The 27,749-nt window shown below is 45.6% G+C and overlaps 2 protein-coding genes across 3 annotated transcripts; one reads left to right on the top strand and one right to left on the bottom strand.

Annotated features, from left to right (window-relative positions):
* Window positions 1-2,542: 2,542 nt before the first annotated feature.
* On the bottom strand, window positions 2,543-18,645 carry LOC311121622 (DNA replication licensing factor MCM3-like). The gene is made up of 17 exons (XM_084196085.1): window positions 18,516-18,645; window positions 18,051-18,163; window positions 17,518-17,726; window positions 17,122-17,252; window positions 16,784-17,022; window positions 16,388-16,493; window positions 15,731-15,884; window positions 11,788-11,919; window positions 10,644-10,852; window positions 9,409-9,583; window positions 8,953-9,079; window positions 8,402-8,552; window positions 5,951-6,091; window positions 5,441-5,544; window positions 4,933-5,006; window positions 4,289-4,388; window positions 2,543-3,969 (listed from the first exon to the last, which is right to left on the bottom strand). Exons 1-17 carry the CDS (start codon window positions 18,588-18,590, stop codon window positions 3,771-3,773), a joined length of 2,439 nt encoding a protein of 812 aa, XP_084052211.1. The 5' UTR covers window positions 18,591-18,645; the 3' UTR covers window positions 2,543-3,770.
* Window positions 18,646-22,851: 4,206 nt separating this feature from the next.
* Window positions 22,852-27,273, top strand: LOC311121621 (membrane progestin receptor beta-like). Of its 2 annotated transcripts, none has more exons than XM_084196083.1 (4): window positions 22,852-23,084; window positions 24,159-24,796; window positions 25,249-25,469; window positions 25,602-27,273. In XM_084196083.1, the coding sequence occupies exons 2-4, from the start codon at window positions 24,265-24,267 to the stop codon at window positions 25,920-25,922; spliced, it is 1,074 nt and encodes a 357-aa protein (XP_084052209.1). In that variant the 5' UTR covers window positions 22,852-23,084; window positions 24,159-24,264; the 3' UTR covers window positions 25,923-27,273. The 2 variants fall into 2 exon arrangements, with proteins under 2 accessions (XP_084052209.1, XP_084052210.1); XM_084196084.1 differs by having other exon boundaries at window positions 22,852-23,080; window positions 25,602-26,829.
* Window positions 27,274-27,749: the final 476 nt, after the last annotated feature.

Raw genomic sequence — 27,749 nt, 5'->3', positions numbered from 1 at the left:
ATATAATATAATTATAATATGCCATTTAGCAGACGCTTTTATCCAAAGCGACTTACAGTGATGCGTGCATACATTTTTATTTGTGTATGGGTGGTCCCGGGGATCGAACCCACTACCTTGGCGTTACAAGCGCCGTGCTCTACCAGCTGAGCTACAGAGGACCACAGGTACAGAGGTAGGCCTACTGGTGTCCGGTTCCTCTTCAGAGGGGTTGCCTGGATTGGAGATCTGTAAATAACAAAAATGATACTGAAAGTAACAGTCACAGTGCAGTTATTTTTTTTTGTTTGTTTCAGTTTGTTCAATATAGGCCTACTGCAAAAGCAATAGGATTTAAAACTGAATAAACTAGGTATTCAGGCGAGGACTCATTCAGTCACATAGGCCCACATTTGGTTTGACAAACTGGTGTAAAATTCCTTTCCAATGGTTTCACCGTTGCTTTCAGTTAACTTGTGGCATGAAATGGTATAAATTCGGAAAGACTTGCTTACCGTCTGATTCACTGGTGGGAGATGGCCTTGAAGGATATTAAGCTGTTGACATAGGGCCCAATAATGGCACCCATGCCTCCGTTTTGTTGGTGGCTTTAAAACCACAGGAAACACTACTAAATATTATGCCTCGTTTGGCATTTACCTGTTGCAGTAGAATTTCTATTTCAGAATTACTGAAGTTCCTTTTTCGTTTGGTGATCGGTGGACCACCACCGTCTGTGCGTCTTTTGGACGTTCTCCAACTTTTCTTGCACACGGCCCTGAAGTGTCATGTCCTTATATGGGAATTTGCGGGGCGTTTTCTTATGCTAATTAGGAACAACGGGCACACGCTTTCAATTACGAAGACGTGGGATTCATCAATCCCAAGAACACAGGTGCGAACAATTATGTTGTTTAAGAACATGTCATGAATCCGACGTAGACTTTTCTTAGGGAGTTTATTAAGAACAGTTTAGAACATCCTTAGGTAGATATTGGTGAATGAGGCCCACTGTTCTTAGTGTACAGTACTTCTTACTCTGCTGCATTTCCCGCCTTTTCTTTGGCGGGTACACGGGTCTTCAAAAATGTAATTTCGCTCATGCTAATTCCCATTACTGCCCCTCGCCTATTACCCTTTTCACTTTCACTTTGTCATTATAGGGCATCGTGTGTAGATGGGTTATAACATTTTTTAAAATCCATATTGAATTCAAAATGTGGAATAAGTCGAGGGGTATGAATACTTTCTGAAGGCAAGGGGTATGAATACTTTCTGAAGGCACTGTATGAAGTAAAACGTCCAGGTTTCAAACAATGAAGGAACAGGAAAAATATAGCGACGCCAATGATAGGCCTAACCGTCTTCTGGTAGATGGAAAGGCTTTCCCAAAAACCTTTGTAGTGTATTAAGATTATGACTTTCTAGAGGAACAAAGAGGGGATGTTTATCTTAGTTCAAAAGTAGCCATTTGTAGGGTGACGCCCCAGGGGAGACAGGTGATTGGACAGCAGAGGGAGCAACCCCTATTTTTGCATTGTTTATAAGTATATGCTGGAGGAAGAAGAGGTTAGAGCAGCCATTGCAATCTGGGACGTTGCTCTCCGGGTGATCTTGACACCTGTAACTCATGCTGAAAGCTTGTGATATGAATAAACTTATGATCAAGGTTCAGTATGAGCGGACTCCTTTGTTTATCAGCAATGACTAGCAACTTTTACTCGATACCACACCTTCTCTATTAAATGTTAACTAGCTACAAAGTAGCCTATGCCTACCTGTCAGAATGATATCATGACTACTTGCATCAATCCAGTGGCCTTTTGTTTTGAAAACTCCATCTCATGTGCTACAGAAACATGCTAACCAAACAGTGCTAGGTGCCTGTACACTTGAATTAAAGGGTAACTACACAATTTTTTTTCTAAATTTCTTAGATTTTCCCCAGACTTCAAATGTAGTCTCCTTATGTGGTTTAGGCATTGTTATGGATTTAGAACATCCAATGTTGTTTTTCTATTAATAAAGTGTGGCTTTGATAGTAAAAACTTGAACTAATTTGGGAAAATCAGAAAACTGTGAATTTCTGACTCAGTTGACAGCCTCATTTATCGATTTCAATAAGAGGACTACTATTAGCTGACTTGCACAGTACAGCTTGGGTTGGCCTGACTATTAAAGACCAATATGGGATTGATCATTTTAGGTCATTCAGTGTCAATGTTTCTCGTAGAATTTTTCACACAGGACACCTTTTCTTCGGTGTGTGGGCTGTTTGGGAAATGTTTCGCAATATTTGAGGATACCCACTTCTCCACGCACCACTGTAGCAAACCGATTTAAAATCCCTAGAAGAGGCACAATCTTCACAGACACACTGCCAGCGTCCCAAATGGCACCCTATTCCCTACATAGTGCATTACTTCTGACCAGAGCCCTTTACGTAGTGCACTATATAGGGAATAGGGTACCATTTGGTGTCCACCCACTCCTCTCTATCCAGGTCACAGAAACGCTGACCACTTCTCAGAACAAATCAGCATTACTCAGTCAAGAAACTGAAAACGGAGCAGAGATTATATTTAGAGAGCTGGGCCAACTTTTTGATTAAAAAATAAAAATATTGTTCTCATTCTATACATTCAGTTTCAGAGCATAAACAAAAAAATGTACTCCCTATGTATTGTTAATGGGGGCGCTAACTAGGCTGCCAAATAATGTTGCAGCGTCATGTAAATGATGACTCAGGCGTGGGTGTAGAGAGCAGAGGGACTAGCCCGGATGGAGGTTATGCAGGTAGCTTAGTGGTTAAGAGCGTTGTGCCAGTAACCGTAAAGGTCCCTGGTTCTAATCCCCGAGCCGACTAGGTGAAAAATCTGTCGATGTACCCTTAAGCAAGGCACTTAACCCTAATTGCTCCTGTAAGTCGCTCTGGATAAGAGCGTCTGCTAAATGACTAAAATGTAAATGTAATGCCAGGGAGGCCCTGATCAGCCCAATCAAAACCACAGCTTATCATTTCCCCATTGTACAACGCAGTGAAACCCCATTTCACAGGCAGCTGCACCTCACCGCATTGTTCATCTGTTTTATAAAAGCGATACGCTATCCCCCGATGTGTGTGTGTGTAAATGAGAGCACAAGCAGTTAGTTCATCTTCAACCAGCCACAATGTTTAACATCAAACAATGTAATGTTCCATCTCCAGGCACTACTACAGTTGACAAACCTTTACAATGAAAACTTTTTTTTTTTTTAACAAAACAATATATACAAGAAAGATATTTTAGAAAAAAGTAATGTTTTTTAAACAGATTAAAACTGTAAAAAGAAAGCATTAAAACGATACAGGTGCACTTTGCTCTAGAGAGAATGGTCCTTCTAGCCCAAATCTCTTCATTGTAACCAGACCTTGTACATACCATAATATGTTGCTAAAACATGAGTAAAGCAAATAAACAAAAAACTTTGAAACTGATCAAGAATGAACCAAGGACATTCAACAACATAAAACCATAATCGTTCAACTCCTTTTTAGTCCATAAGCGGTTGTTGCCAAAAAGCTAACTGGAAGAAGCTAGTGGACCCAAAACCCAGAAGAACCAGTCAAAATCTACTTCAATTCTTCTTCTGAATTCCTTCTCATCCTTCTTGGTCTCAAATGGGAAACATAATCTCTCCATTCTGACTCTTGCTTCTCCTTCTGTCCTCTCCCTCCTCCTCCTCCCTCCACCTCCTCCTCTTCCCTCTCCCTCCCACCTCCTCTTCCCTCTCCTGCCTCCACCTCTGTGTCAGATGAGGAAGATGATATCATCAGCCACCATGATCTGGTTGTCGTCCTGCATGCGAGCGAGGGCGGCCCGGACCTCTGTCAGGGTGAAGGGGGCGTCACTGTCCTTGTTGACACTCTCCACCAGAGAGTTCATACCAACGGACTGAGCATGTGCAGAACGGAACACCTCCAGGAGGGAGGACTTAAACTCCTTCAGCCTGGAAAACACACAGAGAGAGAGACAGAGAGAGACACAGAGAGAGAGAGAGAGAGAGAGAGAGACACAGACACAGAGAGACAGAGAGAGAGGATTAACATGGACAGAGGGATATAACTCCCTTCCATTCAGTGGAGCGATAGACACATGCCTATCCTAACTAGGTCTTGGTTCTATTCTAGCACCCAGCCCCAGACTTCCAACATATTCTTCACAGTTCAAACATTTTGCTTTCACCTATCCAGTCTATGCAGGGTCCCCTAACAAGAGTGACTGACGGTAGCATGAGAGGAGTCTCTGCCCTTCGCACTGTAACCCACCTGTCTGCAGACACCTCTGTCTGCCCGTCCTGGCTCGGTGGGACAGGGGCATCCATAGGCTCCTCTTCTGCCTCGGCCGGTTTGGGCGTGCCAGCCTGGACTGTGGGAGGGAGGGGCAAACAGTGTATGGTAACAATTCTGAAACTGAGAATCAATTTGATTCATATAAAAAGGTTCTATTCAGACTTGAGATTAGTTGACTTAACATGGACACAAGTCAAGAAAAATGATGACTGAAGTCCATGTTTTGATGACTGAAGTCCATGTTTTGATGACTTAAGTCCATGTTTTGATGACTTAAGTCCATGTTTTGATGACTTAAGTCCACGTTTTGATGACTTAAGTCCACGTTTTGATGACTTAAGTCCACGTTTTGATGACTTAAGTCCACGTTTTGATGACTTAAGTCCACGTTTTGATGACTTAAGTCCACGTTTTGATGACTTAAGTCCACGTTTTGATGACTTAAGTCCACGTTTTGATGACTTAAGTCCATGTTTTGATGACTTAAGTCCATGTTTTGATGACTTAAGTCCATGTTTTGATGACTTAAGTCCATGTTAAGGCAATTTATCTCAAGTCTGAATGGAACCCATAGTGCTTTGCAGAAATGGTACTGAGAGAAAGAAGCGTCTGGTTCTTACTCTCAGGGATGTCCTTCTCTCCAGCGAAGTCGTACGGGTCGCGGGCCTCGCTGCTCTGGGAACCACGGCGACTCCTGCAGGACAAACACAGAATAACAGACATGTCCAGAAAACGGGCAGTAGGAACAAGGGGCAGTAGGAACAATAACGTTTGACATTTTTAGTCATTTAGCCGATGCTCTTATCCAGAGCGACTTACAGTTCGTGCATTCATCTTAAGATGGCTAGTTGGGACCACCACAGTAAGTACATTCTTCCTCAATAAAGTAGCTATCAGCAAGGTCACTGCTAGTAAAAGTCCAGTGTGTGAGTTCACCAAAGAGTTTGTTTTGGTAAAAAGCTGAGCGATGGGCCTGGAGAAAATGTAACCACTATCAAATTCATATCCATCCATAGTGATGGTTCGTAACCATCCATAGTGATGGTTCGTAACCATCCATAGTGATAGTTGTAACCATGTTTTGAGGCTATTTTGTTTACATTCACAAATAAGAGTCCAATGCCGTACCTCTTCTTGTCTGAGCGAGGGGTACGTTGTGTTGTCTCCTCCTCTTCCTCCTCAGAGCCAGAGTCCTGCTCCTTCCTCCCTCTCTTCTTCTCTTTCTCCAGAACCTACAGGACCATGGGACAGAACAGAGATGAGTTTCTCCAGAACCTACAGGACCATGGGACAGAACAGAGATGAGTTTCTCCAGAACCTACAGGACCATGGGACAGAACAGAGATGAGTTTCTCCAGAACCTACAGGACAGAACAGAGATGAGTTTCTCCAGAACCTACAGGACAGAACAGAGATTAGTTTCAGATTAAACCCATTCTGTACTAACTGCAGACATCAGACAAGCTTTACCAAAATACAACAGAGTTTATTTAAATGAAGATGTATGTTGTTTGCGCAATGGCTGTAACCTACATTACAAGTACTGTGTAATAATCCCATATGGGATGGCCACCACGTGGAAGACAATCAATCAATCAATCAACCAATCAATCAACTATGCATGTCGAGTCTGCTGACCTTTTTGAAGTATGCGAACTGGACCAGCTCCACAGCGACCTCCGAGTCCTCCAGCTCCACAACCTTACTCATGCGCGCTTTAGCATGGGCCGTAGACAGACGGATCAGGGTCTCCAGAGTACGAGCGGTTACTGGGGATGTCTGGAGGGGGAAAGGGGGGGCAGAGGGTTAGACGGGGGAGAAGGTTAGATTGGGGGGGGGGGGGGGGGGCAATTTATTAGGTATACCACCCTGTTCACGATAATGCTTCGCTCCTACAGACAGTGAGTCACGTGGCCGTGGCTTGCTATATAAAGCAGGCAGACGGGCATCGAGGCATTCAGTTACTCTATTGAACGTTAGAATGGGCAAAACGAGTGACTTAAGCGACTTTGAGCGTGGTCTGATCATTGGTGCCAGGCACGCCGGTTCCAGTACCTCAGAAACAGCCGGCCTCCTGGGCTTTTCACGCACGACAGTGTCTAGAGTTTACAGAGAATGGTGCGACAAACAAAAAACATCCAGTCAGCGGCAGTCCTGTGGGCAAAAAACGACTAATTGATGAGAGGTTTAAGGAGAATGGCAAGAATCGTGGAAGCTAACAGGCGGGCCACAAACAGAAATCAATCAATCAATCAATTTTATTTTATATAGCCCTTCGTACATCAGCTGATATCTCGAAGTGCTGTACAGAAACCCAGCCTAAAACCCCAAACAGCTAGTAATGCAGGTGTAGAAGCACGGTGGCTAGGAAAAACTCCCTAGAAAGGCCAAAACCTAGGAAGAAACCTAGAGAGGAACCAGGCTATGAGGGGTGGCCAGTCCTCTTCTGGCTGTGCCGGGTGGAGATTATAACAGAACCATGCCAAGATGTTCAAAAATGTTCATAAGTGACAAGCATGGTCAAATAATAATCAGGAATAAATCTCAGTTGGCTTTTCATAGCCGATCATTAAGAGTTGAAAACAGCAGGTCTGGGACAGGTAGGGGTTCCATAACCGCAGGCAGAACAGTTGAAACTGGAATAGCAGCAAGGCCAGGCGGACTGGGGACAGCAAGGAGTCACCACGGCCGGTAGTCCCGACGTATGGTCCTAGGGCTCAGGTCTCTCAGTTGGCTTTTCATAGCCGATCATTAAGAGTTGAAAACAGCAGGTCTGGGACAGGTAGGGGTTTCGTAACCGCAGGCAGAACAGTTGAAACTGGAATAGCAGCAAGGCCAGGCGGACTGGGGACAGCAAGGTGTCAGCATGCCCGGTAGTCCTGACGTATGGTCCTAGGGCTCAGGTTCTCAGAGAGAACGAGAGAATTAGAGAGAGCATACTTAAATTCACACAGGACACTGGATAAGACAGGAGAAGTACTCCAGGTATAACCAACTAACCCCAGCCCCCCGACACATAAACTACTGCAGCATAAATACTGGAGGCTGAGACAGGAGCGGTCCGGAGACACTGTGGCCCCATCCGAAGAAACCCCCGGACAGGGCCAAACAGGAAGGATATAACCCCACCCACTCTGCCAAAGCACAGCCCCCGCACCACTAGAGGGATATCCTCAACCACCAACTTACAATCCTGAGACAAGGCCGAGTATAGCCCACAGAGGTCTCCACCACAGCACAAACCAAGGGGGGGCGCCAACCCAGACAGGAAGATCACGTCAGTAACTCAACCCACTCAAGTGACGCACCCCTCCTAGGGACGGCATGAAAGAGCACCAGTAAGCCAGTGACTCAGCCCCTGTAACAGGGTTAGAGGCAGAGAACCCCAGTGGAGAGAGGGGAACCGGCCTGGCAGAGACAGCAAGGGCTGTTCGTTGCTCCAGAGCCTTTCCGTTCACCTTCACACTCCTGGGCCAGACTACACTCAATCATATGACCTACATATGACCTACTGAAGAGATAAGTCTTCAGTAAAGACTTAAAGGTTGAGACCGAGTCTGCGTCTCAGAAATGCAGCAGAAATAACGGTGCAGTACAACAGCGGTGTGCAGAACGGCATCTCGGAACGCACAACTCGACGATCCTTGTCACGGATGGCCTATTGCAGCAGACGACCACGCCGGGTTCCACTACTATCAGATAAAAACAAGAAGAAGTGGCTCCAGTGGGCACGCCATCACCAACACCAACACCGGACAATTGAGGAGTGGAAAAACATTGCCTGCTCCGACGAATCCTGGTTCCTGTTGCGTCATGCTGATGGCAGAGTCAGGATTTGGCGTAAGCAGCATGAGTCCATGGACCCATCCTGCCTGGTGTCAACGGTACAGGCTGGTGGCGGTGGTGTAACGTCGTCCAATGACGTCAGCACGGACCAAAACCCCTGTGGAACGTTTCCAACTTGTAGAATCCATGCCCCCCGAAGAACTCCGGCTGTTCTGGAGGCAAAGGGTTTCTGGCACAGTACTAGATGGGTGCACCTATAAGCAAAGGCTATATTCTGTGTGTGGGCGTGTCTAAACGACTCACCCTGGCGATGTCGGAGCCCAGCTGTTCCTGGCTTCTCAGCCTGGAGTATTCTTCAGCGATGTGATTGGCTGCTTCCTGGGTCAGAGTGGGGGTCAACACCTTGGCGATGTGGATGTACTTCCTCATGAACTCCTTACTCACTACCTTCTCTCTAAACAAAAACATAACTGATTTAGCATGGAGATAGATAGGGAAAGAAGACCTTAACATGCAGTGATGAAGGACTGGAGAAAGAGAGTGGGGGCACGTTCGTTTTTCCTCGCCCTGTGCCCCAGGTGGGCAGAGTTTGCACATTTTAGACCAGTGGTTCCCAATTCCAGTCCTCCAGTACCCCCAACAGTACACATTTTTATTGTAGCCCGGGATTCAACTAATCATCAGGCTGTCCGAGTTGAATCAGGTGAGTTTGTCCAGGGCTACAACAACAACGTGTACGGTTGGGGGCGGCGCTGGAGGACTGGAGTTGGGAACCACTGATTTAGACCATTCTATTGGTCCTAAAGTGAAATGTCAACTCACGCAAAACGAGCGTGCCCAGAGAGAGCACATACCTGCGTCTCTTGGTGCCGTGCAACAGGTTGTTGTGTTTCTCGTAGACCTGCAGTTCCTCCTGCTCGTCCTGAACTGAGTCAGGGTCCTCAGTGGCCAGGATGTCTACTGATCCACCAAAGGCCATGGCTACAACACACACACACACACACACACACACACACACACACACACACACACGCAGTCAGTAGTCTAGATCATAGATCAGTGGTCACACACACACTGGGTCTGGAGAACCACAGGGTATGCAGACCTTTGTTCAAGCCAAGCACTAAAACATCTGACTCAGATAATAAAAAGCCTTGATAAGCAGTTGTAGCTAAGATGAATGACGTTGAATCAGGCCCGAACAGCCGAACAGCCCTCAAGAACCGGGACTGGTGATCACCGGCATATCTAGTTCCCTGTCCCTGGTGGCGCATCTGATCCCAGATCTGTTGTTAGGAGTAGAGTGTTACCTGTCCCGTCTTGTTCGCGGGGGTCTCTGTATCGGTGCATCCTGAGGACGTGGTCTGAGATCTCTCTGTCCTGCTCTGCATCCATCTGGTCCAACATGATGAACAGCAGGTCAAAACGAGACAGCAGAGAGTCCTGCAGACCAATGTTCTCCATAGGAGTCTTATACTGATCATACTGGAGAGAGAGAGAGGGAGGAGAGAGAGAGGGAGGAGGGAGGAGAGAGAGAGAGAGAGAGAGAGAGGAGAGAGGAGGGAGAGAGAGAAAGAGAGGAGGGAGAGAGAGAGAGAGGAGGGAGAGAGAGAGAGAGGAGGGAGAGAGAGAGGAGAGAGAGGAGGGAGAGAGAGGGGAGAGAGAGAGAGAGAAAGAGGGAGAGAGAGAAAGAGGAGAGAGAGAGAGAGAGAGAGAGAGAGAGAGAGAGAGAGAGAAAGAGGAGAGAGAGAGAGAGAGAAAGAGGAGAGAGAGAGAGAGAGAAAGAGGAGAGAGAGAGAGAGAGAGAGAGAGAGAGAGAGAGAGAGAGAAGGAGAGAGAGAGAGAAGGAGAGAGAGAGAGAGAGAGATGGAGAGAGAGAGAGAAGGAGAGAGAGAGAGAAGGAGAGAGAGAGAGAGAGAGAGAGAGAGAGAGAGAGAGAGATGGAGGAGACACTGATTAATGCTATCCTAGAGAGAGAGGAGTGAGGTAGAGCGCATCTTGTAAGTTGCCGAGACCAGATTAGTTTCGGCCAGGATCCGGATCATGACTAACACTCTCAAATAGAAAATCATTTTATGAGGTAATATACCCTTTTCATACATAGGACGCCGCTACGGTAACAGGTCGATAGCGACAATTGATACCCTTTCAGAACAGTCTGTTCCTTTTCAGACAGTAGAATTCTGCTCCGCAATAGAATCTTGGGTGTTGTTTCCCTGACAACAATAAACGTTGCTGATTGGTGTGCTGCTGTGTTGTTGTTTATGGTAGGGTAGATGCGTTTTATTTCTACTAAATGTTTTGGTAAGTCAAGTACTTTTCTTAGGAGTTAAATGGTCTGCCTGCAGGCAGCTCGAGATCATTTGATTGACAGTTCTGGTTGCCTAGTGATGGACGTTAGACCCGCTTCAGAAGTGGCATTCCTTTGCAGACTAGTTAAATGCCCGTTCAGCGGCGCTTCCAAACCATCTCCAGATAAGTTTTTGTGAGACGCTTTCAAGGCACCACATTCCTTCATCATTACATGTAATAGTTCTTAGCTCACCCTGCCGTAGACGGGGTTGGCAGCTGCCAGCACGGAGCAGCGGGCGTTGAGCCTGGCATGGATACCCGCCTTAGCGATGGTGACACGGCCCTGCTCCATCACCTCATGGATGGCTGTACGGTCCATGTCGGACATCTTGTCAAACTCATCGATACAGACCACACCCCTGTCCCCCAGAACCATCGCTCCCGCCTCCAGACGACGCTCACCTGATGGGAGAGGAGAGAAGCACACAATATGGTAATATAACAGTAGCATTTAATCGGCAGGTAGCCTAGCGGCCGCTGGTTCGATACCCGAGCCGACTAGCTGTGTTGATGTGCCTTTGAGCAAGGCACTTAACCCTAATTGCTCTGGATAAGAGTGTCTGCTAAATGACTCACTACTGTAGTGGCTCTGGATAAGAGTCTGCTAAATGATTCACTACTGTAGTGGCTCTGGATAAGAGTCTGCTAAATGATTCACTACTCTAGTGGCTCTGGATAAGAGTCTGCTAAATGATTCACTACTGTAGTGGCTCTGGATAAGAGTCTGCTAAATGACTCACTACTGTAGTGGCTCTGGATAAGAGTCTGCTAAATGATTCACTACTGTAGTGGCTCTGGATAAGAGTCTGCTAAATGATTCACTACTCTAGTGGCTCTGGATAAGAGTCTGCTAAATGATTCACTACTGTAGTGGCTCTGGATAAGAGTCTGCTAAATGATTCACTACTGTAGTGGCTCTGGATAAGAGTCTGCTAAATGATTCACTACTGTAGTGGCTCTGGATAAGAGTCTGCTAAATGATTCACTACTGTAGTGGCTCTGGATAAGAGCGTCTGCTAAATGACTAAAATGTAAACATGCATCTATGGGTGATGGGATCAGTGAGTCATTTGTGGTGTGAGTCGTTCAATTTTTCAACTAATGATTCATTGATGTAAATATGATTGATTCACTTATTCATTTGGTGTCTTTGAATGTTTCACTACCTAATTTGATAGGCATGTTATGGATTCATTCACTGTCAGGAAGGATGATCATATTCACTCTTTCTGTCGAGTTTCAACTCAGTATCTGAGTGTGAGCCTGTGTGTGTGTGAGCCTGTGTGTGTGAGTGTGAGCCTGTGTGTGTGTGTGTGAGCCTGTGTGTGCGTCTTTACCAGTCTCCTGGTCAGTAGTGACAGCAGCGGTCAGGCCGACCCCAGATGACCCCCGGCCGGTGGTAGGGATGGCTCGGGGCGCCGTGTGCAGGACATAACGCAGCAGCTGGGACTTAGCCACTGACGGGTCACCTAGAGGAGGGAGAGAGAGAGAGGAGCGCGAGAGAGAGGGGGGACAGGAGAAAGAGAGGAGAGCGAGAGAGGGGAGAGAGCGAGGAGAGGAGAGAGAGAGGAGAGAGGGGAGAGAGAGCGAGAGGAGAGAGAGAGGAGAGAGAAAGGTCAGTCTTATATGTGATAGAATTAGGATACAGACACATACTGTAACACTTTTAACAGTGCTCACTAATAGGGCTGGGAATTGCCAGGGACCTCACGATACAATATTATCACGATACTTAAGTGCCGATACGATATGTATTGAGATTCGATACTGCGATTTGATGTTTCAAACATATCGCTCACCATATGTCTGCTGCAGAGAGACAAGAGAGAGCCATGAGAAAACTAGTTTTGATCGGTCATGGAAATAAAAGTGCTGAAAACATGTTGGCTCACTATTTAAACATGAGAACAAGATATAGGAAGAAAAACGCCGGAGCTTTGGTGCAGGCACAGCCAACTAGCGCTAGCTGACGTGACCTAGCAAAAAAATAAATACATTATTTGGAGTCAAAGTATTGATATAATATTGCGATATGTAACTGTATAAATTTTTCACCCATCACTACTCACTAACAAGTTAAAAAGTTCTTCCCAAACTAATCGCATAACCCAGAACCAAATATTCCGTGAGCTAGCTAGCAAACCAAATTGATTGGAGGGTCGAAAGGCTGCGTTGTAGTACTGGAGACCACATTTTGAATGTCTCGTTGTCAGATACATTTGTACTCGGTCTCGGACAGCGAGGACTCGTCATTTCTACCCACAGACCAGCGGAGTAAAAAAATTAAAAAATAACTCATAATTATCAGCTTCCATTCAGTCAGCGCATAAAAACCGCTTCGCCAGGCCAAATATATACACTCCTTTCTTGAAACATGAATATCTTAATAACAGCCTTTGCATCTATTATAGACATGTTTGCCCAGTGGCAAACCTTTAGGCCTTCAGTGTGTTACAGGTTTGTGATGCTGAAAGGACAGCAACCGTAATACCATCGCACTCATGTAGGAGAGTTGTGAGACCATGAGGTCTAGCATTGTCTTGCATTAGGAGGAACCCAGGGCCAACCGCACCAGCATATGGTCTCACAAGGGGTCTGAGGATCTCATCTCGGTACCTAATGGCAGTCAGGCTACCTCTGGCGAGCACATGGATGGCTGTGCGGCCCCCCAAAGAAATGCCACCCCACACCATGACTGACTCACCGTTGCAGGCAGCAGAACGTTCTCCACGGCGTCTCCAGACTCTGTCACATCTGCTCAGTGTGAACCTGCTTTAATCTGTGAAGAGCACAGGGCGCCAGTGGCGAATTTGCCAATCTTGGTGTTCTCTGGCAAATGCCAAACATCCTGCACGGTGTTGGGCTGTAAGCACAACCCCCACCTGTGGACGTCGGGCCCTCATACCACCCTCATGGAGTCTGTTTCTGACCGTTTGAACAGACACATGCACATTTGTGGCCTGCTGGAGGTCATTTTGCAGGGCTCTGGCAGTGCTCCTCCTTGCACAAAGGCGGAGGTAGCAGTCCTGCTGCTGGGTTGTTGCCCTCCTACGGCCTCCTCCATGTCTCCTGATGTACTGGCCTGTCTCCTGGTAGCGCCTCCATGCTCTGGACACTACGCTGACAGACACAGCAAACCTTCTTGCCACAGCTCGCATTGATGTGCCATCCTGGATGAGCTGCACTACCTGAGCCACTTGTGTGGGTTGTAGACTCGGTCTCATGCTACCACTAGAGTGAAAGCACCGCCAGCATTCAAAAGTGACCAAAATATCAGCCAGGAAGCATAGGAACTGAGAAGTGGTCTGTGGTCACCACCTGCAAAACCAGTCCTTTATTGGGGGTGTCTTGCTAATTGCCTATAATTTCCACCTGTTGTCTATTCCATTTGCACAACAGCATGTGAAATTTATTGTCAATCAGTGTTGCTTCCTAAGTGGACAGTTTGATTTCACAGAAGTGTGATTGACTTGGAGTTACATTCTGTTGTTTAAGTGTTCCCTTTATTTTTTTGAGCAGTGTATATTCACATTCGCGCCACACACTTTTGTGATGTATACGAAGTGTAATATTGGGATGCAAACAACTTTCAACTCTATATTTGACATGGGCTTTTTTGTCCGCCCATAACCGTGTGTGTGACGTGTACACTTTGGTTTCAAAGTAGATTTGTTTAAGACTATAAAGAAATCACTCTGTGACCCTGATTTAGCCCACTGCAGTAAAAAGTTAACTTCTTATTAGAAGTTATTCTTGAAAAGGGAGAAGCTAACAAAGTAGCAACAACATCCTCTTCGATAACACCCGCTGCAAACTAGCCTACAACAAAAGCTAGCTAGCTAGACCGTGGGAAAACTACTGCTCGCTATTGCGCAGTGACACGTTGGCCTTTGAGAAGGCAGAGGTTTACATACGTTTTTTGTAAAGTCGGTCCCACCCATTACAAGTCAAAATGTGATTGGTTGATTCCACTGTCACTCCAAAATGTTAGCCTAATACAGTTGGATGGCAGATGCCTTCTATCTAGCTTCTGATGGCGTAGCCAATGGCTGACTTAGCTAGCTAAAATGATCTCCCCAGAGACCACCAAATAAGAATCCTGATTGGATCTTTTTTTTCCTCTTCAGTGTTAACCCTTTCCAACAAAAACTGAAGAGATTAAATCAGAATATCACTGAAAATAATAATATAATTAGAATCATTATTACTATGATAAGACGTCATGTTCCCCACTGTGTTTGGGCTAGTATTAATTTGTAGAGTAACTCCACTACCTCGACTAGCCGGTGCCCCCGCACCAGTACCCCCCTGTATATAGCCTCCCTACTGTTATTTTATTTTACTGCTGCTCTTTAGTTATTTACTTTTATTTATTTTTTTCTTTTTAAAATGCACTGTTGGTTAAGGGCTTGTAAGTAAGCATTTCACTGTAATGTCTACACCTGTTGTATTCGGCGCATGTGACAAGTAAAATTTGATTTGCCCTCAGTATGCATTCTTTCACCATTCTGAATGTCTAAAGAATCCATATGTTCTTCTGAAATATGAACACAGAAATACTGGACATTTTGAACTCTTATTATGGTGGCGATTTGACAAAATTACAATCATGGTCTTGAACTGGACTCGCATTTCGTCTCGGACCCCTTGTCCCCTTCCCGGTTGCGGTCTTGACTCGGTCTCGCCCCCCCCCCCCGTCCGGTCTGGGTCTTGACTCAGACTCTATTTGCATCGGTCTTGGTCTTGAATCGGTCTCGCTTTAGGTGATCTCGAACACAACACTGTCAAAGGGGTTCCAATCTGAGCAGTGTGTCGTGAGAGATTATTCCCAAACTGACCTTAGGCTCATAGGTCATACAGCCATCAACCACTGTTTGGGCCCTACTATCTCATAACCTAAACTAAAAAACTAAAAGAGAGAGAAAGAACAAGAGAAAGAGAGAGAGAAAGAACAAGAGATAAAGAGAGAGAGAAAGAACAAGAGATAAAGAGAGAGAGAAAGAACAAGAGATAAAGAGAGAGAAAGAACAAGAGATAAAGAGAGAGAGAAAGAACAAGAGATAAAGAGAGCGAGAGAGAAAGAACAAGAGATAAAGAGAGAGAGAGAAAGAACAAGAGATAAAGAGAGAGAGAAAGAACAAGAGATAAAGAGAGAGAGAAAGAACAAGAGATAAAGAGAGAGAGAGAAAGAACAAGAGATAAAGAGAGAGAGAGAGAGAAAGAACAAGAGATAAAGAGAGAGAGAGAGAAAGAACAGCAGCAGTTCAGTGGTCTCAGTACCTATGAGCAGTACATTGATGTCTCCTCTGATGCGTGATCCATTCTCCAGCACCTTCTCCACTCCTCCCAGCAACATACACAGGATGGCCTTCTTAATGTATTCATGACCGTGGATACTGGGGGCTAGGGAGCGGGACAGCTGGTCAAACACATCCTGGATAGGAGAGGAGAGAGTTAGTATAGGTAGAGATGGTCTAGAATGTTCTTAGTGTACTCATGAACGAGGACACAGACGGTGCGTTTGAGGGAATGGGTTGGCGCAAAATAAGCTGTAGAATCTTCTCATCTTTGATCACAGAGTATTTAATTTAGTATTGTAGATATTTGGGATGCCAGGCGATGTGTCGATGAGTGACTCTGGCCAAAATGACTGTCCCGTCTTTTCAGATGAACTGGTAGACAAGAGGAAGACCCTTTTAGACTATTGAGATGGATCTGTAATGATCGCTAGAGGGGAAATTAACACTTGCAATTGTCTTCTCTTACTAGTACTGACAGCGGCTTTACCGAGGAAGGTTTTACTTACTACGACTGCGATGTGGTCGTCTCACCTAGCTACCTTAAGATGAATGCACTAACTAAGTCACTCTGGATAACAGCATCTGCTAAATGACTAAAGATGTTAAAAACCATCACTATGGCAGTGCAGCTCTTTACCATCTTCGACTTGCTGAAAAGTTTGATCTTGGAGACGTCGTCAGCCGAGAAGTATGGAGACACTTCTTTACTCATCTGTTTCACCTGACAGGCTATCATGATGGTCCTGGAGGAAGATGGAGGACAGAGTACAGATGTAGGATAACAATATACCTTATAACACCCCCCGAAGGAGGTACTGTGTGCCTAAGCATTGGTTTTAGTCACATAATAATACAAAAATTGGGAGTAATTCTCTCTATTTATTCTATGTTTAATGTCCTCTTCAACTTTTTAAGTGTGCGTTTTAACTCTTTCTTTACAAAGTATGATAGTGAAATAGTTGGTTAAACATCGACAAAAAACATCTATTGGGGACTATCCACGTGCACAAGTGTTACCAAGTGATGACCTCACCTGAAAGCCCCAGAGGTGTATCCTCCCTTCTTGCCAGGCAGACAGCGGTAGGTCCCGATCACCTGGACCCTGTCTCCTGGTTTTACCACGTCCACCAGATCATTATCCAGTATGATGTCCACCGAGCGGGGAAGCTGACCGGCAGGAGCCTTCTCTGGCATCTCCTGGACCGTGATCGTCTGGTGGTCCTTGTAGATGGACAGACCAAACTCCGTCTCCAACGGGTTGTTTTCCTCATCCTAGAGAGAGGGGATGGAGATAATTAATTATTTGCGCTGCGACCCCACCAAGAGTTTTCGGAGGTTATCTACGGAGTGAGGCAGTGAGTGAGTGCGTACCTTGGTAGGGTAGATGGCAGAGGAAGGGAAGGCGTCCAGGCTGGTCATGTCTGTGTATTTCCGCTCCATGGTCTTCTTGGTGGCCGGACAGTAATGGACGCTACGCACCACCTTGGGACGCACCAGAGAACCTAGAGAGAGAGGAACAGGAGGAGGTATTAGATATTACTTTGGATATGGGGAGGATACTAGAAAAAGGAGTCTGCTTTGTTTATTTCTTATGGATTACATTCTGCTCTGACTCCATGCTGTCATGTCAAAGCAGAACAGAGAGGGGGAAACTGAAGACAAAATAGAATGGGTAGTTGTGGAGCAGTACAGTGGTCTTAGACATTCAGAGTAGGCTGCTGGCTTGATACCTTACACCACTCCATCCATCCCTGCATCTATACTCACACTTGGTGACGATGCCCTCCACACACACAATGCTACCCAGCAGGCGAGAGGTGAGGGTACGGGGAGAGACGTGCTTGTTGCCGAAACTTCCCTCCAGACCAACAAAGAACTCCTCGTACTGCTTGGCGTACGTAGCGTCCACAGACGCCACCAGGTCCTTCAGAGCACGCTGAAACGCAAGCAGCTCCTCAAACGCATTAGTCATCAACCTGGGAAGAAGGGAGCAAAGGTTAATATGCATGGTATTACATGTTGTTGACATAGTTTCCCTTACACAGTCTTATATAACTACAATAATAGACACATACCGGTAGATCATTTTTTATTTAGGTGCTCTATGTGTTTGGCTAGTAGTGTATGGTCTGGAACTTAATATGGAATGTGAACTAAAGAGATCCCCTTACATATCTTGCATAGTGGGATGCCAATAACTTGGTGGATACATACCGGTACAACAAATCGATTACTGCCAAAAGCGTGTGTGTGTGAATGCAGTGTAACATCAGTTACTGTTATCCTATTTGTTTTTCTACCTGGCAGCCCGGGCCTCGTTGCGTCGTCTCAGGTCGTTGATGTTGACGATAAGTCGGTTCTTGTTCTCGCTGATCATGTCCCGTACCTTGCTCTGATATACTCCCTGGTCTTGCTGCATCAGGACAAAACACAAATGGGGTAATCGTCAGACACTATCCAGGTCAAGTGATGGCTGGCTTAAGCAGTGGGCGAACGTTAAATACCCAACTAAAGTTACACATTAGCCTACACATTGTCACTCACTGGCTATCAATATCATCGTAAAATTAACGAGCTAGATAGGATGGCAGGAACTAACGTTACAAAATTAGAAAATATTGCCCAAGGAGTTTAGCTAGCTAGCTAGCTAACTGTTGGCATGATTTCAACGTTATCTATTGTAACTCAACACGCTGCATGGTTTCCTTTCGAAGGCATACAATAAAAGTTAGCTAGCTACATTATCAAAGTACAAAACTACTTACATCGTCATCTAAGAAGTCCAGATACTCTCTCTGCGCCTCTCTCATTTCCCGATCGTCCACAGAATCAGACGCCATTGTGTAATTTTATGTTTTTCAAAGATAAAAACTTTTTCAGAGCCCGAAGCGTCCGTTTCTGCAGAGGTCTTTCCAGAAGTGAAAGATTTTCGCGCCACCTAGTACCCGGGTGGACTCAGATCTGAACCATGATTGGTCGATGTGACAAACTTTGCTTTGCATATTTGGCGCGGAATCTGTATCTGTCCAATCAGATACTAGGTTTCTGCATTTGGACCCGCCCCCTCAGCAACTCGCGGGAAATTTTTAGAGAAGGGGGGCTGGGCTGCAAGAGGTAGCATGAATGCGGTCTGACCGCTGCAGTGCCTGTTTTGTGCTAACATGCTGGTCTTTTCTGTCTCTCAAAACAAATCACATTTTATTTTTTTGTCACACATATTTTGCTGATTTTATCGCAGGTGCAGCGAAATGCTTATGTTTCTAGCTCCATCAGCAGTGATATCTAACAAAACAATACACACAAGGATAGACAGAATGGACAGTCCATGAATAGGAAAGGTGTACAGCAGTAATAATAACAGTATATAAGATGAGCATTGACTAGAATAGAATATATACATATGAAGTTGGTAAAACAGTATGTAAACATTTTTAAAGTGACCCGTGTTTAATGACTATGTACATAGGGCAACAGTCTCTAAGGTGCTGGGTAGAGTACCGGGTGGTCGGCCAGTAACAGTGATTATGTTCAGGGTAGGCTACTGGGCGGAGACTGACTGTCTAGTGGTGACTATTTAACAGTCTGATGGCCTGGAGATGGCCTGTTTTTCAGTTTCTCGGGCCCAGCTTTGATGCACCTGTACTGTCTCCGCCTTCTAGATGGTAGCGGGGTGAACAGCCCGTGGCTCGGGTGGCTGAGGTCTTTGATGATCTTCTTGGCCTTCCTGTGACACCGGGTGCTGTAGATGTCCTGGAGGGAAGGCAGTGTGCCCCCGGTGATGCGTTGGGCAGACCGTACCACCCTCTGGAGAGCCCTGCGGTTGCTGACGTTGATACAGCCTGACAGGATGCTCTCAATGGTGCATCTGTAGAAGTTCGAGAGGGTCTTAGGGACCAAGCCGAATATCTTCAGCCTCCTGAGGTTGAAGAGGCGCTGTTGCGCTGTTGCGCCTTCTTCACCACCACTGTCTCTGTGGATGGACCATTTCAGATATTCAGTGATGTGTACGCCGAGGAACTTGAAGCTTTTCACCCTCTCCACTGCGGTCCCGTCGATGTGGATGTGGGCGTGCTCCCTCTGCTGTCTCCTGAAGTCCACGATCAGCTCCTTCGTTTTGTTGACATTCAGGGAGAGGTTATTTTCCTGGCACCACTCCGCCAGGGCCCTCACCTCCTCCCTGTAGGCTGTCTCGTCATTGTTTTTTTTTGTTTTTGGGGGGGGTAGATCAGCTTAATATTGCAGATAGTTTGTAACTTCCATCAATGTAATTGTCTGCATCACTTCCAATCCCCCATGTTTTTTATATATATACTCCCCTTTATTACTTTTCAACCACGCCATCCTTTCCCTACTTGGGGTAAAAATTTGTGAACAACAATGCCCAGGCCTCTACTTCCAGCCTATACTTACTATCTACACCTTATGGACAAAGTCAATTTTACAATAATTCTATTTTATTAGTTTTTTTTGTTTTTGCTCCTGAACTTCTTCTACTCTCAACCTCTCTGATCATTTTCATGATGTCCATCCGGTTTGCTTCTATATGCCATATCTTTCTAACTGTGCTCTTTCCCAAAAGCTCCCAACATACAACCTATATACTTATTATGGACACAGTATGCTTACATTATTAGTTATCTTGTTATTATTTGTTGTTAGTTGTTATTAGTCCCATCCTTCAACTCCATTCAACACCACCCATCTATCTCTTAACTGTTGTGTCGTCAGCAAACTTGATGATTGAGTTGGAGACGTGCGTGACCACGCAGTCATGGGTGAACAGGGAGTACAGGAGGGGGCTGAGCACGCGCCCTTGTGGGGCCCCCGTGTTGAGGATCAGCGAAGTGGAGGTGTTGTTTCCTACCTTCACCACCTGGGGGCGGCCCGTCGGGAAGTCCAGGACCCAGTTGCACAGGGAGGGGTTCAGACCCAGGGCCCTGAGCTTAGTGATGAGATTGGAGGGCACTATGGTGTTGAAGGCTGAGCTGTAGTCAATGAACAGCATTCTCACATAGGTATTTCTCTTGTCCAGGTGGGATAGGGCAGTGTGCAGTGTGATGGCGGTTGCGTCATCCATGGATCTGTTGGGGCGGTATGCAGATTGTAGTGGGTCTAGGGTGTCGGGTAAGGTGGAGGTGATATGATCCTTAACTAGCCTCTCAAAGTACTTCATGACGACAGAAGTTAGGGCTACGGTGCGCTAGTCATTTACACTGAACAAAATATAAATGCAACATGTAAAGTGTTGGTCCTATGTTTCATGAGCTGAAAAAAAAAGACACCAGAAATGTTCCATATGCATAAAAAGCTTATTTGTTTAAATTGTATGCCCAAATTTGTTTACATCCCTGTTAGTGAGCATTTCTCCTTTGCCAAGATAATCCATCCACTTGACAGGTGTGGCATATCAAGAAGCTGATTAAACAGCATGATCATTACACAGGTGCACCTTGTGCTGGGGACAATAAAAGGCCACTCTAAAATGAGCAGTTTTGTCACACAACACAATGCCACAGATGTCTCAAGTTTTGAGAGAGCGTGCAATTGGCATGCTGACTTGCAGGAATGTCCACCAGAGCTGTTGCTAGAGAATGTAATGTTAATTTCTCTACCAAAAGCCACCTCCAACGTTGTTTAAGAGAATTTGGCAGTACGTCCAACAGGCCTCACAACTGCAGACCAGTAGTATGGCGTCATGTGGGCGAGCGGTTTGCTGATGTCAACGTTGTTAACAGAGTGCCCCATGGTGGCGGTGGGGTTATGGTATGGGCAGGCATAAGCTACGGACAACATTCACAATTGCATTTTAACAATGGCAATTTGAATGCACAGAGATACCGTGAGGAGATCCTGAGGCCCATTGTCCTGCCATTCATCCTCCCAACACCTCATTTCAGCATTAATGCATATCCCCATGCCACAAGGATCTGTACACAATTCCTGGAAGCTGAAAATTGTCCCAGTTCTTCCATGGCCTACAAACCAGACCATTTCAGTTAATTTCCCTCGAATGACGTTGCACTTTTTTTTCTCTTTTGACTTTCCACTAGTTTTCACTAGATCATAAGAGAAACCAAATAGTGCAACGTCGTTCAGGGGTGAAAACGCTTCTATCGTGCCAACTCCTTGCCACTCATTTCATGAATCATTTTAATGTTAGTGTAACACATGAGGATGTGTGCAATTTACTCCCCAGCCATTAGCGTCCTGCTTTTTGCGTAACCTAAGCAAGCAATGTGACGTCCTTTACATTGGCAAGCGCACAAACATATTTGGAATTGGAGCAATGGGAAGTATGGGTGCTTCAGCACCTCCTGATAAATAACATTTAAAAAGTAATTCATATTTTTACAAATATATATTTTTTTATTACTCCTCTATGAGAGGAGAAAATAACTTTCCTCAGCATCCCCACTCCAAAACATCTTCACGTTGCCATAGCTCGCTAAGCAAGAGAGGCTTGAGAGATACAATATTGAACATGCGCCAGCTGCCTATTGCGCATGGTCAATATCTTCCAAGCCCCTCTTGCATAGCCTGGTCCCATATCTGTCTAAGGACGCTCTTCCACAGATAGTACAGCAGATGGCGCTATTTAACTACAACGAGCTGTGGCCATTGCATTCTTTGCAAAGTATGTCATATTGTCGTGCATTGTAGTGTATTTATTGTAATGGCTAGGCACTGGTCGGTTTTTAAACGTTTAATGAGGCTCTGTGTATTCACATGTAAAATTGCAAAAATGACTAGAATGTTATTAGAAATCACTGATCAACATCTCATGCAATTTGATGCTATGATTCAATAATAAATAATGTTTTCGGTTTCTCGTGTGCATGAAAAAAGGGTTGTTTTGATAAACTATTGTGATTGTAATATGTACCAAAAAATATTCTAGGCTATATATTTTTATTGTGATGCGTAACCCCATGTGCGTAGTTTTAAGGATTAGATGATTTTTTCATAGCGCCACTGCCTGGGAAAATGTAGGTCAGTCCTTGAGTTTTGGGCGTTCTCTGTTTAGCCCAATGGTTTAGCCTACCTTTTTAGCCACGCCCAGTCTCCCAAATGACTTATTTGCAGTAGGGTAGCAATGCTGTCACTTGTAGATGGCTAGAGTTCACCTGGCGTGCTGCTACCACTGGCTGTCTGCTTGAGAATAGACCTCACCATCAGCATCACGAAATCGATGTAGAAATGAAAAAGAACGATACGGTCGGAGATTTAGGTTAGTCTAGCGCTTTAGTGGTATTTGATAACTGCGACTGTTCCCAGCAACAGGTGTGTTCTGTCTAGACACACAGGAGCAGACAGACAGACAGACAGACAGGCAGGTGAGATTTCTATCTTTTCAAACAATCATTTGAACATGAAAGGAGGATAATAACGTGTCTAACATGTTTTTTTGAAGATATTGTTTCCCTTTTACATTTTTCTAATCTAGAACTCTGTCTCATTGCTTCTTGTGCAGAACCCATTTTTTTTTTTGGTGTCATTTTCCTCTAACCCCAGGGCTAGATTCTAGAGGTTTAGTTTAATGCTGAAAATGGGGCACTTACATGGATAGGTCGACAGACATTCCATGCAGCAAGTACAGAATGCCGTTGCCTCATATCTCTGTTTTTCTAGTTGTATTTCTAGAATGCTGTTGCCTCATCCCTAGTCTTTCTAGTTTTACTCCCTTGTACAAGTAGCCTGATCCCAGATGTGGGACCCAGGCTAGTGTAGAACGCATGATGACAAGGAATGGAAGAATAGAAGGGAAATGGTCACCACTAGTATCCTACACAATCATGCTCAAGGTGAGAAAGATAAGGCACTGCCAAGAGTTTCAGAAGTGGCCCTTTCCATTGTGCACAGTATCAGTCACATTCATTGGCTTGGATTGTGTTCTCTGGGTGTATATGTTTTTGTCTTTGGTCTCCATAGGTGCTTATTAGTATCGCTGATGACGTCAAAGATAGGGTGGCTGTTGTCACTCCTTAGTGTGTAGGTGGGGTGTTAAGGGAGACATTGACACTAGGCAGGCTACTGGGACAGGTAGCAGGCTAGAGGTAACAATGTACAGGTACGACTGCATGCCTGCTAGTGTAATCTGACACTAGCTGACAGACAGGTGAACCAGTTCACAGAGGGCCAGCTATGTGAGAAATGTGTGTCTGTCAGCCTGCCTCACACGAAATCGATGTAGAAATGAAAAAGAACGATATGGACGGAGATTTAGTTTAGTCTAGTGCTCTAGTGGTATTTGATAACTGCGACTGCTCCCAGCAACATGTGTGTTCTGTCTAGAACAGCATCTGTTTTGACCTAGTTGGTATAATACAGAACACAATGCCTAATCTGTACTTTGATTCATAAATGAGTTTATTATTAACTGCATTTTTTTTCTCTCTTTGTTTTCACAGCAAACCCAAGTCTTCCCAAATCAACACTACTCCTCCTCTATACCCATTCACACTCCTCTCTCTCCCCCTCCATCCCTCTTTCTCTCCCTCGCGCCCCACCTTCATCATGTCCAGCGGAGCCCTGGGGCGTCTCAGTACCCTAACCCTGAGTGTGAAACAGATCAGCCGGCTGCCTCACCTCTCCGACATCCTCCCCTCTACTCTCCCCTCCCTCCCCTCCCCCAGCCCCACCGTCCCCGTCTCCTGCGTCCCCACTCTGTTCCGGGAGCCCTACATCCTCTCCGGCTACCGCCCGGTGGGGCAGGACTGGCGATGTTACCTCCTCAGCCTCTTCCAGAGACACAACGAATCCCTCAACGTCTGGACACACCTTCTGGCTGGCCCCTTGGTGCTGCTGCGTGTCTGGGCCTATGGATTGTCCCTAGACCCAGCCTCCCTGCCTCTCTGCCTGTACATACTGTCTGCCCTCACCTACCTGTGTTGTAGCGTGACAGCCCACCTGCTTCAGTCCCACTCCGAGCTGACCCACTATTCTCTGTTCTTCCTGGACTATGTGGGCGTGGCGGTGTATCAGTATGGCTGTTCCCTGGCTCACTATTTCTACTGCTCTGAGCCTGCCTGGAGGGAGAGCGCTGTAGGTACTTTGTGTTTTGTTTTTATTATTGCTATGGGAACACACTTCGTTAAGGTTCTCTCTCCACACTCTATGCGTCCCAAATGGCACCCTATTCCCTATATAATACGCTACTTTTCACCTGGGCCCAAAGGGGGAAAAGGAAGCCATTTTGGATGCCTGATTCTGATAATGTGTTATAATTGCCTACGGAGGATTACAGTCTCTCAACTCTTACTGAGTGGTCCACAAGGTGGCTTTTAAATCTGGAATGTGTATTGCCGATTGTTGTAATATTGTGCTCAGGGGTGAAGTTTCCCCTATGTGCAGTTTTAGGACCAGCTTCCCCCTCCCCCAATACTAACTTGAACCATTAGTGGGGAAAATGCAAAAGTGACCCAGGATCAGCGTCTAAGGGCAACTTCACCCTACTCCTAATATTTGTGGAGTGACAAACTTTTCTACCTCTACCTCTAGGGTTCTGGTTCCTCCCTGGTGCTGCCCTACTTGGCTGGCTGTCCTGCGCCAGCTGCTGCTTTGCCAAGTCACGTTACCGCCGGCCCTATCCGCTCCGGAGGAAGATCTGCCAGCTGATCCCCACAAGCATGGCCTACTTCCTGGACATCAGCCCTGTAGCCCACCGCCTGGCCACCGTACCCTGGGGACAGGACCCCGCTCTACCGCTCCACGCCCTGCAGGTGGGTGGGTGGATGACAGGATGGATGGATGGATGTAGGAATTATCATGGATGTGGCAACTCTATAGAGGATTTAAAAAAACACAATTAACAGTCAACTGACTTATTTCTGTTGTGGTCCTCCATTTTGTAGATGGCCTTCTTCCTGCTTGCAGCCCTCTTCTTCTCCTGCCCTGTTCCTGAGAGGTTCTTCCCGGGGCATTGTGACATCATGGGTCAGGGACACCAGATCTTCCACCTCTTCCTGTCTCTGTGTACTCTATCTCAGCTGGAGGCCCTTTTCCTGGACTATGGCAGTCGGAGGGATACAATGCTGCAGGTGTATGGGGAGAGGCAGCTGTGGTTCGCCGGTGTATCCTTCCTCGCCCTGGCACTATGTAGTGCCCTGACTGCGGTTGTCATGAGGAGGCATGTACAGAGACGACTGGAGAAAAGTGAAACTGTGAAACAGTGAGGAGGGGAGAGGAAGAATGAGACATTTTCAGTGTTTTTGAGAATGATCGTGTCCTGTAAATGTATAGATACAGTATTTATCTAAGACGATAAGCATCTTTATAGCAGATGAAGGTTTCGTGCCTTAAAAGATTATTTGATTCCTGTACAATATAACCATTTCCTTCTTTGTTTACGCATCTCTGGACAGAGGGTAAATGTTTATTTGACTACTTACTGAAGCCTTGATTCAGTAACCTGGTCCCAGATCTGTTTGTGCTGTATGGCCAACTACTGTGGTCATTGTCATGCCAAATGTAGAAACAGATCTGGGACCAGGCTATTGATTCAGTTGATATCTGAGGAACCCATGAAAGGGTTTTATTGTTAAGCTTTAATGGAATTTCACCCCAAAAGTCTGATGACTGTGATAAAGAGTTACTTACGTTTTTAAAGCTGGATTTTGGCATTCCCTTTCAGCTGTCGGTGTGAGACTGGGCAGGCCACGGGATTGAGCAAAAGAAGTAGTCCGTTTTTATTGAGCAGTGAACAGAACAGGCTGTGATTTGGCCATGGTGACAGGCAGACTATAGGCCATGCAGGGCAGGATCTGGCAACTAGTGTGAGTTGCAGATCTGATTACAGTGGGTTGGGGAGATCTGGGTGTCCCGAGGAGTGATGGTTTTATACAGGGTGAACCTGGGTCATATTGGATATACTCATTGACATTTTTACAGAACAAGCAAAAGCATTGATGCGAGACAAACCTACACAAAGCAACGTGTTGTGTGATTTGGTTCTAGACATATTTGTATTACATACATCATATGAAAAAGCCTGTATATCAGCGTCCATAAATATGATGATGACACTACCAATTCTGTATTGTCTTGGGAATGGGAATTTTCATAAAATCAACATGAATGTAGAATTCAATAGCAAGGTTGTTGTTTGTATGGCCGGTATTGAATACCAGTGTTCTGATTTAGTTTACGTTACAGTCCATGAAAACCATGACAGTACAGAGAAAGCTGACCCAACACTTCCTCTAATACTGCGATTGGTACACAGCACACTTCATCAGGTTTCTCCACACTCTAGTGCACACTGTTGACCCTGGTTGCATCTGAAATGCCACCCAATTCCCCACAGGGCTCTGCATGGTCCAGAGTAGTGCACTACAGTTCATTCGGAAAGTATTCAGACCCCTTCACTTGTTCCACATTTTGTTACGTTACAGCAGCCTTATTCTAAAATGGATTAAATTGTTATTTCTCATCAATCTACACACAATGCCCCATAATGACAGAGGGAAAAACAGGTTTTTATAAATGTTATCAAATGTATTAAAAATAAACTGAAATATTACATTGATATAAGTATTCAGACCCTTTACTCAGTACTTTGTTGAAGCACCTTTGGCAGCGATTACAGCCTAGAGTCTTCTTGGGTATGACGCTGCAAGCTTGGCAAACCTGTATTTGAGGAGTTTCTCCCATTCTTCTCTGCAGATCCTCTCAAGCTCTGTCAGGTTGGATGGGGAGCGTCGCTGCACAGCTATTTTCAGATCTCTCCAGAGATGTTTGATCGGGTTCAAGTCCGGGCTCTGGCTGGGCCACTCAAGGACATTCAGAGACTTGTCCCGAAGCCACTCCTGCATTGTCTTGGCTGTGTGCTTAGGGTCGTTGTCCTGTTAGAAGGTGAACCTTTGCCCAGTCTGAGGTCCTGAGTGCTCTGGAGCAGGTTTTCATCAACAATGTCTCTGTATTTTGCTCTGTTCATCTTTCCCTTAATCCTGACTAGTCTCCCAGTCCCTGTCGCTGAAAAACATCCCCACAGCATGATACTG

The sequence above is a fragment of the Coregonus lavaretus genome (genome assembly GCF_964263955.1).
Source record: "Coregonus lavaretus genome assembly, contig: HAP1_SCAFFOLD_4013, whole genome shotgun sequence".
NCBI classification, from domain to species: Eukaryota; Metazoa; Chordata; class Actinopteri; order Salmoniformes; family Salmonidae; genus Coregonus; species Coregonus lavaretus.
The sequence above is the reverse complement of the archived record's forward strand: the minus strand, read 5'-3'. Positions and strand labels throughout refer to the sequence as shown.